This window comes from Chanodichthys erythropterus, chromosome 8 (assembly GCF_024489055.1).
Source record: "Chanodichthys erythropterus isolate Z2021 chromosome 8, ASM2448905v1, whole genome shotgun sequence".
Taxonomy (NCBI): domain Eukaryota; kingdom Metazoa; phylum Chordata; class Actinopteri; order Cypriniformes; family Xenocyprididae; genus Chanodichthys; species Chanodichthys erythropterus.
This window is the reverse complement of record NC_090228.1, coordinates 45,129,032-45,142,513: the sequence shown is the minus strand read 5'-3', so window position 1 is coordinate 45,142,513 and position 13,482 is coordinate 45,129,032. Positions and strand designations below refer to the sequence as shown.

Below are 13,482 nucleotides of genomic sequence, written 5' to 3'. Positions count from 1 at the left end.
CGAGGGTTACATACGTAACCGAGACGTTTTCAAAACTATGGGCTACTGTCGTTTTGAAGATTGCCCATTTAATGTACATGTTGAGTCGCTGATGAAAGCACCCTGAAAGCAGTAGTGGTTTTCTCTGGAGGTGATTTCTACAATAACACCTGGAAACAAAATGACCTGAGTTTCATTTGGAGTCTATGCAAACAATTCCACAACTGGTCATCATGACACTCTCTGTCTTCTACAAAAGATGTAGGATATAGAGTACCTGGATGCAACAGTGTGTAATTCAGAAAGAGAGGGAGCAGAAGGTCCAACATATTTTGTGTATGAGCTGGTTAGAAGAAATCCATCCAAGGGTGCATCACCTTTACCTGTGGCAACTTATGTCACATACGACCACACAACAGCATCTGTGACTCACTTCCTGCAAGCTTTTCAAATTGACCTTATCAGGATGTATGGAAATGGGGCAAACAAAAGGCCAGTCATGATTATATGTGATGGCTCCCTTGTGCTTATTCAGTCCATTTCTATTACATTCTGCAGAAAAGGTCTGGAGGATCTGCTGCACAAGTACCCAGGTGAAAAAAAGTACACTTCAACAATGTACTTAAAGTCCTCTATTTTCACGCACTATTTTTTTATTTAATATACTAAACATTCTTCTTTAATACTACTTAAGATGATCTTAAAAACATCTAAGTGTACTCAACTGTGCTATTTTGAGAGAGCAAGAAATATGAACTAAAATGTGCTTTTTATATACTATCTCTGTATTTAAAAAATATATTTAGATACCACTTGTAGTACACTATGGGTTCAAATGTACTACAAGTGGTATCTAAATACATTTTTTAAATTCTTTCTTTCTCATTTGTTCCTGAATTTCTTTGGATCTCAACATGATGTGCAGCTTTTGAGGATCTTTTGGTCTACTTCACTTTGTCAGGCAAGTCCTATTTAAGCGATTTCTTGATTGCGAACAGGTGTGGCAGTAATCAGGCCTGGGTGTGGCTTGAGAAACTGAACTCAGGTGTGATAAACCACAGTTATGTTTTAAAAAGCACTTTTTCACACAGGGCTATGTGGGATTGGATTTAGTTTTCCCTTCATAATAAAAACCTTAATTTTAAAAACTGCATGGTGTGTGTACTTGTGTTATCTTTGATTCATATTTAAATAAGTTTGTATTAGAGAAATCTAATACATTGGCGAGCAACCCACTAGACTGCTCAGCCAAATACAAGTCTACAATATGGTGATTATGTATTATGTTGGTGTGCTCTGGGGCTCCACCTTCTTTAATGAGTGCTGCTTCATTGTAGAAATTGAAGTTGTAATTCTATTGAAAGTGACAATCTCTTTTTTCATGTTTAATACTGTAAAGCTGCTTGATTTAAAGCAATCTACTGTATAAATGTGATGTGATGTGACTGGGGAGCTGAATTGCAGATCTGGTGCTAACATATGCACATCACTATGATCTGAAGCTTTCACAACTGCACTTTTCCCACTCCATTTATTTTGTTACTGAAATAAAAATGCACGGCACACATTTACAAATTCATATAAATGCCACTTGAGATGTTCGCTTAAGTCCACTGCTACTAAGCAAAGACTGGAAAAGAACTTTGCAGTGAGTATATCAGGGCTTTCAGGGCTGGTACAAGTCCTCTCTATAACAAAAACTCTTATGTGAACCTTGAGTGAAGGCTCATGTGGTACTTGAAGGTTCCTTTATATTTAAAACTCTTTCCACATAGATCACATATGAACGAATTATCTCCAGTGTGAATTCTCTTGTGCATGTTAAGGGTTCCTGGTTGGTTAAAACTTTTTGTGTGAATTCTCATGTGGCCTTTAAGGTGTCCTTTTAGTCTGAAACTTTTTCCACAATGAGGGCAATTGTAAGGCTTCTCTCCAGTGTGAATTCTCATGTGCATGTTAAGGGTTCCTGATTGGTTGAAACATTTTCCACATTGTTGGCAGCAGAAAGGGAGCTCTCCAGTGTGAATTCTCATGTGGTCTTTAAACGGACCTTTGCGACTGAAGCTCTTTCCACATTGAGGGCATGTGTAGGGTTTCTCTCCTGTGTGAATTCTCATGTGGTCTTTAAGGTGTCCTTTTAGTTTGAAACTCCTTCCACACTGAGGGCAGGTGTAAGGCTTCTCTCCAGTGTGAATTCTCATGTGTGTGTTAAGGATTGCTTTTTGCTTGAAACTTTTCCCACATTGTTGGCAGGTGAAAGGCTTCTCTCCAGTGTGAATTCTTATGTGGTCTTTAAATGGTCCTTTGCGACTGAAACTTTTTCCACACTGAGGGCAAATGTAGGGTTTCTCTCCAGTGTGAATTCTCATATGGTCTTTAAGGTGTGCTTTTAGTTTGAAACTTTTTCCACATTGTTGGCAGGAGAAAGGGAGCTCTCCTGAGTGAATTATCATATGGACTTGAAGGTGTCCTTTTAGTTTAAAACTTTTTCCACACTGAGGGCAGGTAAAAGGCTTCTCTTCAGTGTGAATTTTCATGTGGTAATTAAGTCGTCCTTTTCGGTTGAAACTTTTTCCACACTGAGGGCAGCTGAAATGCTTCTCTCCAGTATGAACACTCATGTGGCAATTAAGACTTCTTTTTAGGTTAAAAACTATTCCACACTGTTGGCAAGTGTAAGACTTCTCTCTAGTGTGAATTCCCATGTGCCTTTTCAAGTTTCCTTTTCGAGTGAAACTTATTCCACACTGTTGGCAGGAATAACGGCTCTCTCCAGTGTGAACATTCATGTGGACTTTAAGGTTTCCTTTTCGGTTGAAACTCTTTCCACACTGTTTACAGATGAAATTACTTCTAGTCTCTCTTTTTTGTGAGTAAGTCTTTTCAGTCTGTGAGCAACTAAAAGATTTCTCTTCATTTATGAAATCATGCCGTTTCTCATACAGATCTTTCTCCTTCATGTCATTCAGATCTTGACTCTCCTCTTCCAGTGCCATCAGGTCTAAGGCAAAAAAAAAAGACAAAAAAAGTTAGCCCCAGTTTAAATGACACAAAGCAACAGACATTAAGGGTGTACTCACACTAGGCATGATTTCTTTGTATAACGAACAAATTTTGTTTTGCCCTCAGCTCACAGATAAGGTTTGTACTGTAAATATTAGGGGTGTCACGAGATCTCGCGAGACTAAAGTGTGACGGGATTTCTCGTCGAGGCGAAAAGTAGTCTTGTGATGTCTTGTCTGAGTGTTAGGAGGATTAGGAAAGAATATGCCACCGCTACATTTACATTACGCCCCCACTGTCCTTTTGCTTTGTGTTTAAATAAAAAAAAAAAAAAACATTTAATTAAGTTGGATAACGGTCGCTGCTGCTCCATATTTAAAGAGTTACGCGCAATTGCTGAAAGTAAACCCGAGCGCGCATTCAAACGCACGGGGATATTTCAATACCTCCATTTTGAAAGCGGCATTTCGATGCATGCAAATATCTCTCAATATGAAAGCTATTTTAGGCTGGGCAGTGTAGCTGTAACCATCTCTTAGCTCTGTATCAAAGAAAAAGTTAGTCTTATTTGCACTTTGAATATTAAAAGAGGGTGCGATTATGGTTGCACTTATTGTTAAGTGTTACTATAAAAACGAATAACAGTTTTCTCTAAATCTTATTAAGCACAAACAGTAAGGTTTCATTTGTTAACATTAGTTAATGCACTATGAACTATCATCAACTAACAATGAATGACTATTTTTATTAACTAACATAAAGATTAATAATTACTGTAGCAAATATGTTGCTCATTGTTAGTCATTGTAAAGTGTTACTATTTTTATTTATACTGTTTTATTTCTATGATCAGTTTGTGGAAAATAGTTCAGTTAGGAGGTCAAAAGTTGTAGAAGCTCATAAATCATGTACAGTAAGGTCTGAAGAGACTGAAATCATACAGAAGAGAAGTCAGTCAGTTGAGTTAGTGGCAAAACTTTTTACAGTACTTGAGTATTTTTGTCTTTTACTGCATATGATAATTCATACTCAAAGTAGAACTGAATGACATTCATTACAAGATGATTAGTTAAAACATTTCAAATACACCTGCAAAATATTTTTCCTAGTAATGTATTTCGCCATTGAGAATTTCTTAAAAATAGTGTGTAAAAATATTGTCTCGTCTCGTGAGATACCCGTCTCGTCACACCCCTAGTAAATGTTTGATTATTAAAGGTGTGATATTTTTTCCTAAAGAAAGAGTGATCCAACATGACATAGCTCATTTTAAGCTGTTATTTTATCTATGGTTTGTGATATTTCTTACAGATTTCTGCTCGTTGTAAATCAGATACAGATAAATTAGCACAGTACAAGTACATTTATTTGAATGCATTAATGAGAGAGTGATTGCGGGTTGTGTGAATTAGTCATACCATCTCTCTATTAATTGTGAAGCTGTGGGTTGCAAGTAGTTACTTCAAAAGTAAAAAAATATACTAAAGATACTTTACTGATAAATCATAGGACAGTAGCTCAATATAATTATGCAAATGCGTTGGTCTAAAATCACTTGAATGTCCAAATTGGCAAGCCTTAAAACACATACAGTTGAAAAAGTTTACTGAAGACGCAAGTGAAATTTACTGTCTGCGTCTGTGTGTTGCACTTTGGATGAGTGCACAATCTTCTCACAGCACATGTGTCTTGCACTTAAATGTTACAATTGGCAAGGCTTAAATGAGTTTAGTTTAACCCTATGGTTCTTTTTTATGTTTTGAAATAAAAATTTTTTTTTTTTTTGCTTCATTTTGAATGGGATGAAACTTGGTGACTTTTGTTGCATTAGCTATGTGAACAAAAAAAATAATGGATGTGATTCGGATATGTTAAAGGGTCATAAAAAAATAGTCACACTTGTCTCCTTCGCGGTCAAAAAATGTGAGATCATACCCAGCATTAAGATGTGATAAAACATACCTGTTCATTTTTGTTACATTTTTATTATTTTTTTTTATTTTAAGTGTAACAAAATGTTCACGTGTTCAGGTTTGACTGTTGTAAAATTAAGGCAAAAATGGACACTTCAAATTAACATTTCAAACAAAAACCTTGACAAAAAATAGTCTTTGAGAATGTCCAAGTATAAATCCAATTCCACAACTCAATAAAAAAGTATTTGTCTAAAAACACTAGATAATTTATAAGGCACTTTAAATACAACTATATAGTAATCTAGTGGTTACAATATGGCATTACAATAGTTTTTCTTTTTTTTCCTCCCACCAGATGGCACTAATCTATCTTCAGTTACATTCAGAGCTACATTATAAAGGGTTAGTTCACCCAAAAATGAAAATTATGTCATTAATGACTCGCCCTCATGTTGTTCCAAACCCATAAGACCTCCGTTCATCTTCGGAACACAGTTTAAGATATTTTAGATTTAGTCCGAGAGCTTTCTGTCCCTCCATTGAAAATGTATGTACGGTATACTGTCTATGTCCAGAAAGGTAATAAAAACATAATCAAAGTAGTCCATGTGACATCAGTGGGTTAGTTAGAATTATTTGTAGCATCAAGAATACATTTTGGTCCAAAAATAACAAAAACTATGACTTTATTCAGCATTGTCTTCTCTTCCGGGTCTGTTGTCAATCTGCGTTCACGACTCCGCAGTGATGCTGCTGACGTAATGTCATCTCATCTGCTGAATGTACCACATGTTCCAGCTGCGGCATTACTGGGCTCTCAAGTGTCACGTTTTGAGCATGACAGTCACTCATTTCGATCTTTTGTCACGCACTCCCGACCAAAGATAAGCACTCGAGTTAGAGACTCTGACTCGAGTCACATTTTAACAGACTTCAGACTCGGACTCGGCCTGAAATTACTTCAGACTCGACTCAGCACAAAAGACTCGGAATATTTTAAAAACGACTCAAGTCTTTTACCCTTAACTACTGATATAATAAATAAAGAATTTGTGTTGTTTAAATGGTTTTATAATATCTGCGTCACATATATTTCCTTATGTGTCGTGGTAGATTGGACTCTTGTCATAGAATTTGATTACATATGTCCGTGCGCGTAAACTCTGAAATGTCATAATAGGAGTCCCGTACAACATGACGGGAGCCACTGTGCCATAGATTCTTTCATTTGGTTTATTATCACGTCAGATCAGCTAGACGCACAGAATGTGGGAAAACAATTAAAAACACTGGAACATCATCATCAAATTTTATGAGACATTGCATCCACAAAGGTTAGTCACATAAACTCACACAGCTAGCTATTATACTGTGGTGTAGCTGCAAAGCTCTTTTGAATTGTCAGCCGGTTAAAATGTGAACAAAAAAATCTAGATTTTAAACCTAGCACTACGTTTTATCAATCTTCGTATTATTTGCAGCTTTTCTATTTCTTAATGTGTGTCCATAAGAGAGATAGAAAGAGATGTTAATCCATTTATTACTTAAAGTTCATATTTTAACGTATCACAATCAGCATGTGTAGAGTTTCCAATTGACATTCTTAAACATTTCGAAGTTTGATATTTTTTGATAATGTCATCAATAACAAGAAGCTGTATAACAATCTGCTGTATAACAAACCGTGACTCACAGGCGCCATCTTGTGTCCGTTTAGCGACTATATTGAAAATGACTACTCGTGTTGCCAGGACGACTGTTTTGTACATTGTAATGGATTATAAAGTAACAAACAGGATGTACGTTATCCCTTACATTATAGGACCTTAATTTCAAATAAAACAGATTATAAAAAGATCATATAATTTTGTCTATATAACACAACTAGGATAAAATATGGGATTTGATTATGAGAATTTTTTTTATTATTATTTTTTTTAATGACTCAAGACTCGACTCGGACTCGTGACAAAAGACTCCAGACTTGACTCAGACTCCAGATAAAAGACTTGTGAACATCTCTGCTCCCGGCACACATTGTATTTCTCACACAGAAAAACTATTTATCATATATTTAATATGCGGCAGCGCCTAAAATGTATCTGACCGCGCCGCTCTCTCTATGGAACCGGGCATGGAACCGCTCAGCCTTAGTCAACTTAGTAAACTTAGTCAACCAACTTTGGTTCATGGGGACTTTAAACTCGCCAATCACAATCTACTTATAATGTAATGACATTGCAGGTTTTTAATTCATTCTTATGATTTGAAAAACGAATAAACAAAAAAATAGGCTAAATTAACTACAGTGGAATTAAAACGCACAAATGAACTATCCCAATAAAATGCCCTCATGTTTCAACTAAAGCGAATGATTAATGTGTGAGTTTATGGCTGAGATCAGCTTAAAGAATGAAACCAACCTGTTTGTTCTTCAGTTTCTTCATGTTTCACACTGAGAGTTTCTTCAATCTTCATGTCTTCATTCTCCTCTTTAATAAACTCCATCTTTATAATAGTGTCACATGGATCTCAGTCACTTCACCAGGAGTTCTGTATGTTTAAACTGTTTAAGATAAGAATAATTAACAGAAAGAAAAATAAAACCACTCTAAATCTCTGGGTGTGTCTGTCCGAGTCTGTCAGAGTAAGAGTTAATGGACTTAAATCACCTGATGAGACTAAAAACACTCAAAACTGAAATTACAAATTAATAAAAGAACTCAAATTATACAAACTCTATATTTAGTCATATTTTGTATTATTACATTTTCTATAGACAACATGTATTACATTACACAGATAAACATCAGCAGTTAATTAGTTATATTATTCATTTCACATGTTTGTTTGTTTACATTTGTTTCAATTGACTCAGACTTTGGAGAGAAATGAGACGAACCTTTTCTATTACTCCACATTTTCTGTTACTGTGAATACACTTTACTAACAAAAACAACGTTTAATCTTGTTATTATATACACACAATCACAGTTGTCTATAAAGTGTCTCATTGTAAACACTGTAAATGAATACAAACACAAACCTTTCTTCAGTCGAATCACATCAGATGCCGGAGCATGGCGCAGTTTTTTGACGCCACACCCCAACACCAAAATAAAAGTCCTGTCTGCACGTTAAAACTAACAGAAGTCTTCATACAGAAAAACATTCATATTGTTGATTTGTGGGATGAATCAGAGAATCAGAGATTTTCCATGCCATTTTTCAAGAGCTTCTGGGCTTATATCTAAATGTAAGCAAGTGTGAACTGCTCTCAGTTCAATAATCTACAAAGCACTGATATTCTCAGTCAAGAATAAAGTTAAAATTCTTGGTCTTCATATTACAAAGGATTGTAAAGAACTTTTGAATATGTTAAATTTAAAATTTTAAAGTTTTAGATCAAAATTAAATGTTTGATTGCAGAGTGATCCAATAGAAATATCCATTTATTCAATCTTAATTTCTCCACAGAATATCAGGGCAATTAAATAAAATCAAATTTATTTGGTATTTAATATAATTAATTTTGTCTGTCTGAATGGAGTACTTAAATTAAAATGGCTGAAATGTAATTATAATATAAACAAGTTCCCTATTAAGCTCTAAGATTTCCATTGATTAAGGTTGGACATTGATTTACCATCGTAATTTTTTCTCCCCACAATAACAGGTACATACTGAAAAGTAACAAAGGACTGAATAGAAATGAACATATGGTTTGTCTTTGATCTTGTTAATAATGAGCAGTTTTGTTTAAAATATTTTTAGCTGTATAAAGGAATATGATTCACTAGATTAAAGTCATAGCCTGGTTTCTTCAGTTGTTACTCCTCATCTACACTTATTAAGAGTGAATGTTGTTAAAGGATTAGTTCACTTTTAAATAAACTTTTCCTGATAATTTACTCAACCCGTGTCATTCAAGATGTCCATGTCTTTCTTTCCTCATTTGATGAAAACATTCTTGTATTTTTCTCCATATAGTGGACTTCAATGGCCTCCCAATGTTTGAAGGTCAAAATTACAGTTTCAGTGCAGATTTAAATGATACCAGACGAAACTGAGGATTTTATTTAGATCAAAACCAAGATTGGATTTTGTGGTCTAATCTGATTTCAAAATCCTTTTTCCCTTTTGACCAACCCATTTTCAAGATTTGATCCAATCCAATCAGATTACTTTTGTATAACTGGCACTGAAAATCTTGCGGCACTGGTTTGGTTCCGATTAGGCCACAAACATAGGTCTAGTTTGCAAAAGTAGGTTTCTAAAAAAAAAACTTTGCTTGAGCGCGATGAAATCTGAGGACAAAAGATGGACAAAATTTGTCCCTTAAGATTTCCAACGATAAGCAGTGTGAGTAATACCAGCCCTCAAAGTTTCAGGTCTCTAAAGGCATGAACACACCAAGCCGGCGCCAACGAACTAGTGGCGGCAAAAGCAGACTGGGGGGTTGGCTCATGTCGGCAGCGTCTGTGTCCAAAGTTGTCCTGACACACCAAACCAACATTCGACGGCCAAGTAGCATGTCCGTTCTGTGTCTGCGTAAGATGAAATGCCTGTCCTTACCAGCAGGTGGCAGTAGCTGAACAGCCAATCAGAATGATCAGATGGCACAATGGAACGACAAGCTCCAACGCCTATGTAAAAAGGATCAACTTCAGCTGACGGTGCAGAACACATTGAGAAAACTTAGTCGGTTGACAAACAAAAATGGCCTAATGGCCGAACGTCGGCTTGGTGGGAACCAAATGGCCCAGACATATGGCCCACAGAAACTGATGGTGTGAATAACAAAGAAACAGCAATGTTCAGAGTAGATCGATGTCCTGTGGGAGGTCCTTAAGGCCTGTATACACCGGATATCGAATATCACATATGTTTATCGCCAGCACTTTTCAAGACGTTTTTTGTTCATACCCAATCGATTTTTACTGGCGATGCGCAGAGTGAACATGCAAATTCACTCCCTGACAGTATGTGGCGCTAAACGGTAGTGCAAATAAACATATTTATGAAACTAATAAAGTTAAAGAAGATAAAAATGCAGATATAAAATGGCATATATACAGAGGGTACGGAAAGTATTCAGACCCTTACATTTTTCACTCATTGTTATATTGCAGCCATTTGCTAAAATCATTAAAGTTGATTTTTTTTCTTCATTAATGTACACACAGCACCCCATATTGACAGAAAAACACAGAATTTACATTTTTACAGATTTGTTACAAAAGAAAAACTAAAATAACAAATGGTATTCAGACCCTTTGCTGTGACACTCATATATTTAACTCAGGTGCTGTCCATTTCTTCTGATCATCCTTGAGATGGTTCTACACCTTCATTTGAGTCCAGCTGTGTTTGATTATACTGATTGGACTTGATTAGGAAAGCCACACACCTGTCTATATAAGACCTTACAGCTCACAGTGCATGTCAGAGCAAATGAGAATCATGAGGTCAAAGGAACTGCCTGAAGAGCTCAGAGACAGAATTGTGGCAAGGCACAGATCTGGCCAAGGTTACAAAAAAAATTCTGCTGCACTTAAGGTTCCTAAGAGCACAGTGGCCTCCATAATCCTTAAATGGAAGACGTTTGGGACGACCAGAACCCTTCCTAGAGCTGGCCGTCTGACCAAACTGAGCTTTCGGGGGAGAAGAGCCTTGGTGAGAGAGGTAAAGAAGAACCCAAAGATCACTGTGGCTGAGCTCCAGAGATGCAGTCGGGAGATGGGAAAAAGTTGTAGAAAGTCAACCGCCTTCCACCAGTCGGGGCTTTATGGAAGAGTGGCCCGACGGAAGCCTCTCCTCAGTGCAAGACACATGAAAGCTCGCCTGAAGGACTCCAAGATGGTGCTCTTAGGGTCCTCTGCCAGTTCTTGATATAAATGTTATATCTTGGTCTCATCAGACCAGAAAATCTTATTGTAGTGTGCGTCTCAATCAGTTCCCTAGTTCAGTAGTCAGGGCACTGATCAGGGAGTCAGCCACATTAATTTACATGATATACTCATACACAACCTAGAAAGCTCGGGAGCTGATTGAGATGCAGGGATAGTCTGTAGGGGTCTTCCTCATCTACTTACTTCCTCTTCGTCGTCAAGAGGTGCGTTCCATTTGACCATAAGTGGACTGCAAAGTGGACTTCATAGGGTATTTTGCTACCTTAAGTAACATTCTATTCCGAAAGGGAGCGAACATGTTCAGTTCGAACTTCGAAGGGCACTGTGAATGGCATAGGGAATAAGGGAACATCGATGCATCACTTCACAGGAAGTAGAGAAGTAAAATTACCCAACTGTCATTGTGCACCACGTCACCAGTCAGAACTACGATGGAGCAGAGCCGTTGAAACTTTTTAAACAGCTCTCTGATTGAGGAATTTATGTATGTGTTTTGAGTATTCATACATTTTGTTATTCTTATACGAACAAAAGTAAAGGGTTATGGCGATGGGTGTTATATTTGCAGATTTTATTGTATGAATAGGCATGACAAAGTAAAAGTGTTGAAAAGCAACTGAGGCTCTGTCATTTTTTATTTTTTTTTACGTTACCTCATGAGTGTTTACTATGTGGCTGCATGTGGAAAAGAAAGTACACAAGATGAGACCCAGACCATGGATTAAGAATACATTTATACAGTTAACCAAATGAGAATTTATTTTCACATGGTATGACAATTCTAAAGTAAATAATATCCATTTTTTTATATCATAATCTAGAATCTAGATGATATAAGTGTTCTACTGTTTGTAGCCCTTTTGTCTTCATGTATAAAGTTCTGTCCCGTATATTTTGAAGAACAACACGCTGATATTGCTGCTGAAGAACTGTGCAACACTATTACCTTCAATAAATTTTTCTCCCTACCAGAACTCTCGTCAAGCTTACTTATTTTATGTATTAGAGAAATCTAATACATTCGTCGAAGAAGAGTGTGTAAAGAGCTATTCAAAAATAAAACGAGTAAACTCAGAAGCATGCCTTCTCCATCGTTTTTGATTCCTGTTCTCTTGGTGTATCTTCTGAACTATGTTGCAATGGTGGATGCACTATTATTCTTCTCTGATCCTGCCCAGGGAATGTCCGTTTGATGACACAATGTCTGTTAAAAGTATAGAAACCGTGTACTGTGCATATGTCAAACTTGGTTATCCGTGCGCATCCGTGGTTTAGTATACTTTGAAAGATGTGCGGATGCATCCGGGCGTGGAAAGTGAAGTAGAGGTGCTGGTCATATAAATTACAATATCATCAAGAAGTTCATTTTTTTATTGTAAATTATTTTTAAAAATGAAACTTTCATATATTCTAGATTCCCAACATGTAAATCAAAAACATTTCAAAAGTTTTTTTATTTTGATTAGTGCATACAGCTCATGAAAGTCCAAAATCCAGTATCTCAAAATATTAGAATATTTCCTAAGATCAATCAAAAAATGGATTTGCAAAACAGAAAAGTTCAAGTTCTTTAAAGTATGTTCATTTGTGCACTCAATACTTGGTCGGCAGCACATATTAAATGACTTGCTCCTAGCACAAATTACAGCATCAGTGAAGTGTGGCATGGACGTGATCAGCCTGTGGCACTGCTGAGGCACTATTGAGCCTTCAGATCATCTGTATATTGTTGGATCGACTGTTTTTCATCTTTCTCTTGAAAATATCCCATAGATTCAGGTCAGGCATGTTGGCTGACCAATAAAACACAGTAATATCATGGTCAGCAAACCACTTGGAAGTGGTTTTTGCACTGTGGGCAGGTGCTAAAATCCTGCTGGAAAAGGAAATCAGCATCTCCATAAAGCTTGTCAGCAGATGGAAGCATAAAGTGCTCCAAAATCTCCTGGAAGATGGCTGCATTGACTTTGCACTTGATAAAACACAATAGACCAACACCAGCAGATGTCACGGCCCCCCCAAAATCATTACGGACTTCAGAAACTTCCCACTAGACTTCAAGCAGCTTGGATTCTATGCCTCTCCAGTCATCCTTCAGACTCTGGGACCATGATTTCAACATGAAATGCAAAATTTACTTTTTTCTGAAAAGAGGACTTTCGACCACTGTTCACTGTCCAGTTCTTTTTCCTCCTTAACCCAGGTAAGATGCTTCTGATGTTGTTTCTGTTTCAGAAGTGGCTTGGTAGTCCATTTCCTGAAGATGTCTGAGTGTGGTGACTCTTGATGCGCTGACTCCGGCTTCATTCTACTCATTGTGAAGCTCTCCTAAGTGTCTGAATCAGCTTTACTTGACAGTATTCTCAAGCTTGTGGTCATCCCTGTTGCTTATACCTTTGCCTACCCAATTTCTTCCTTCCAGTCAACTTTCATGTAATGAAACTCAATTGTAAATATTCTAATATTTTGAGATACTGGATTTTGGACTTTCATTAGCTGTACACTGTAATCAACAAAAAAAATGTTATACTTTACATGTAGGGAATCTAGAATATATGAAAGTTTCTTTTTTATATATATATATATATATATATATATATATATATATATATATATATATATATATATATATATATATATATATAATTTATAATAAAAAAAAAAGAACTTTT

The 13,482-nt window shown here is 36.4% G+C and overlaps 1 protein-coding gene across 1 annotated transcript; it reads right to left on the bottom strand.

The window, feature by feature from the left end:
• Positions 1–1,527: 1,527 nt before the first annotated feature.
• Positions 1,528–7,993, bottom strand: LOC137024067 (oocyte zinc finger protein XlCOF6-like). The gene is made up of 3 exons (XM_067391227.1): positions 7,945–7,993; positions 7,322–7,464; positions 1,528–2,980 (listed from the first exon to the last, which is right to left on the bottom strand). Exons 2-3 carry the CDS (start codon positions 7,404–7,406, stop codon positions 1,683–1,685), a joined length of 1,383 nt encoding a protein of 460 aa, XP_067247328.1. The 5' UTR covers positions 7,407–7,464; positions 7,945–7,993; the 3' UTR covers positions 1,528–1,682.
• Positions 7,994–13,482: the final 5,489 nt, after the last annotated feature.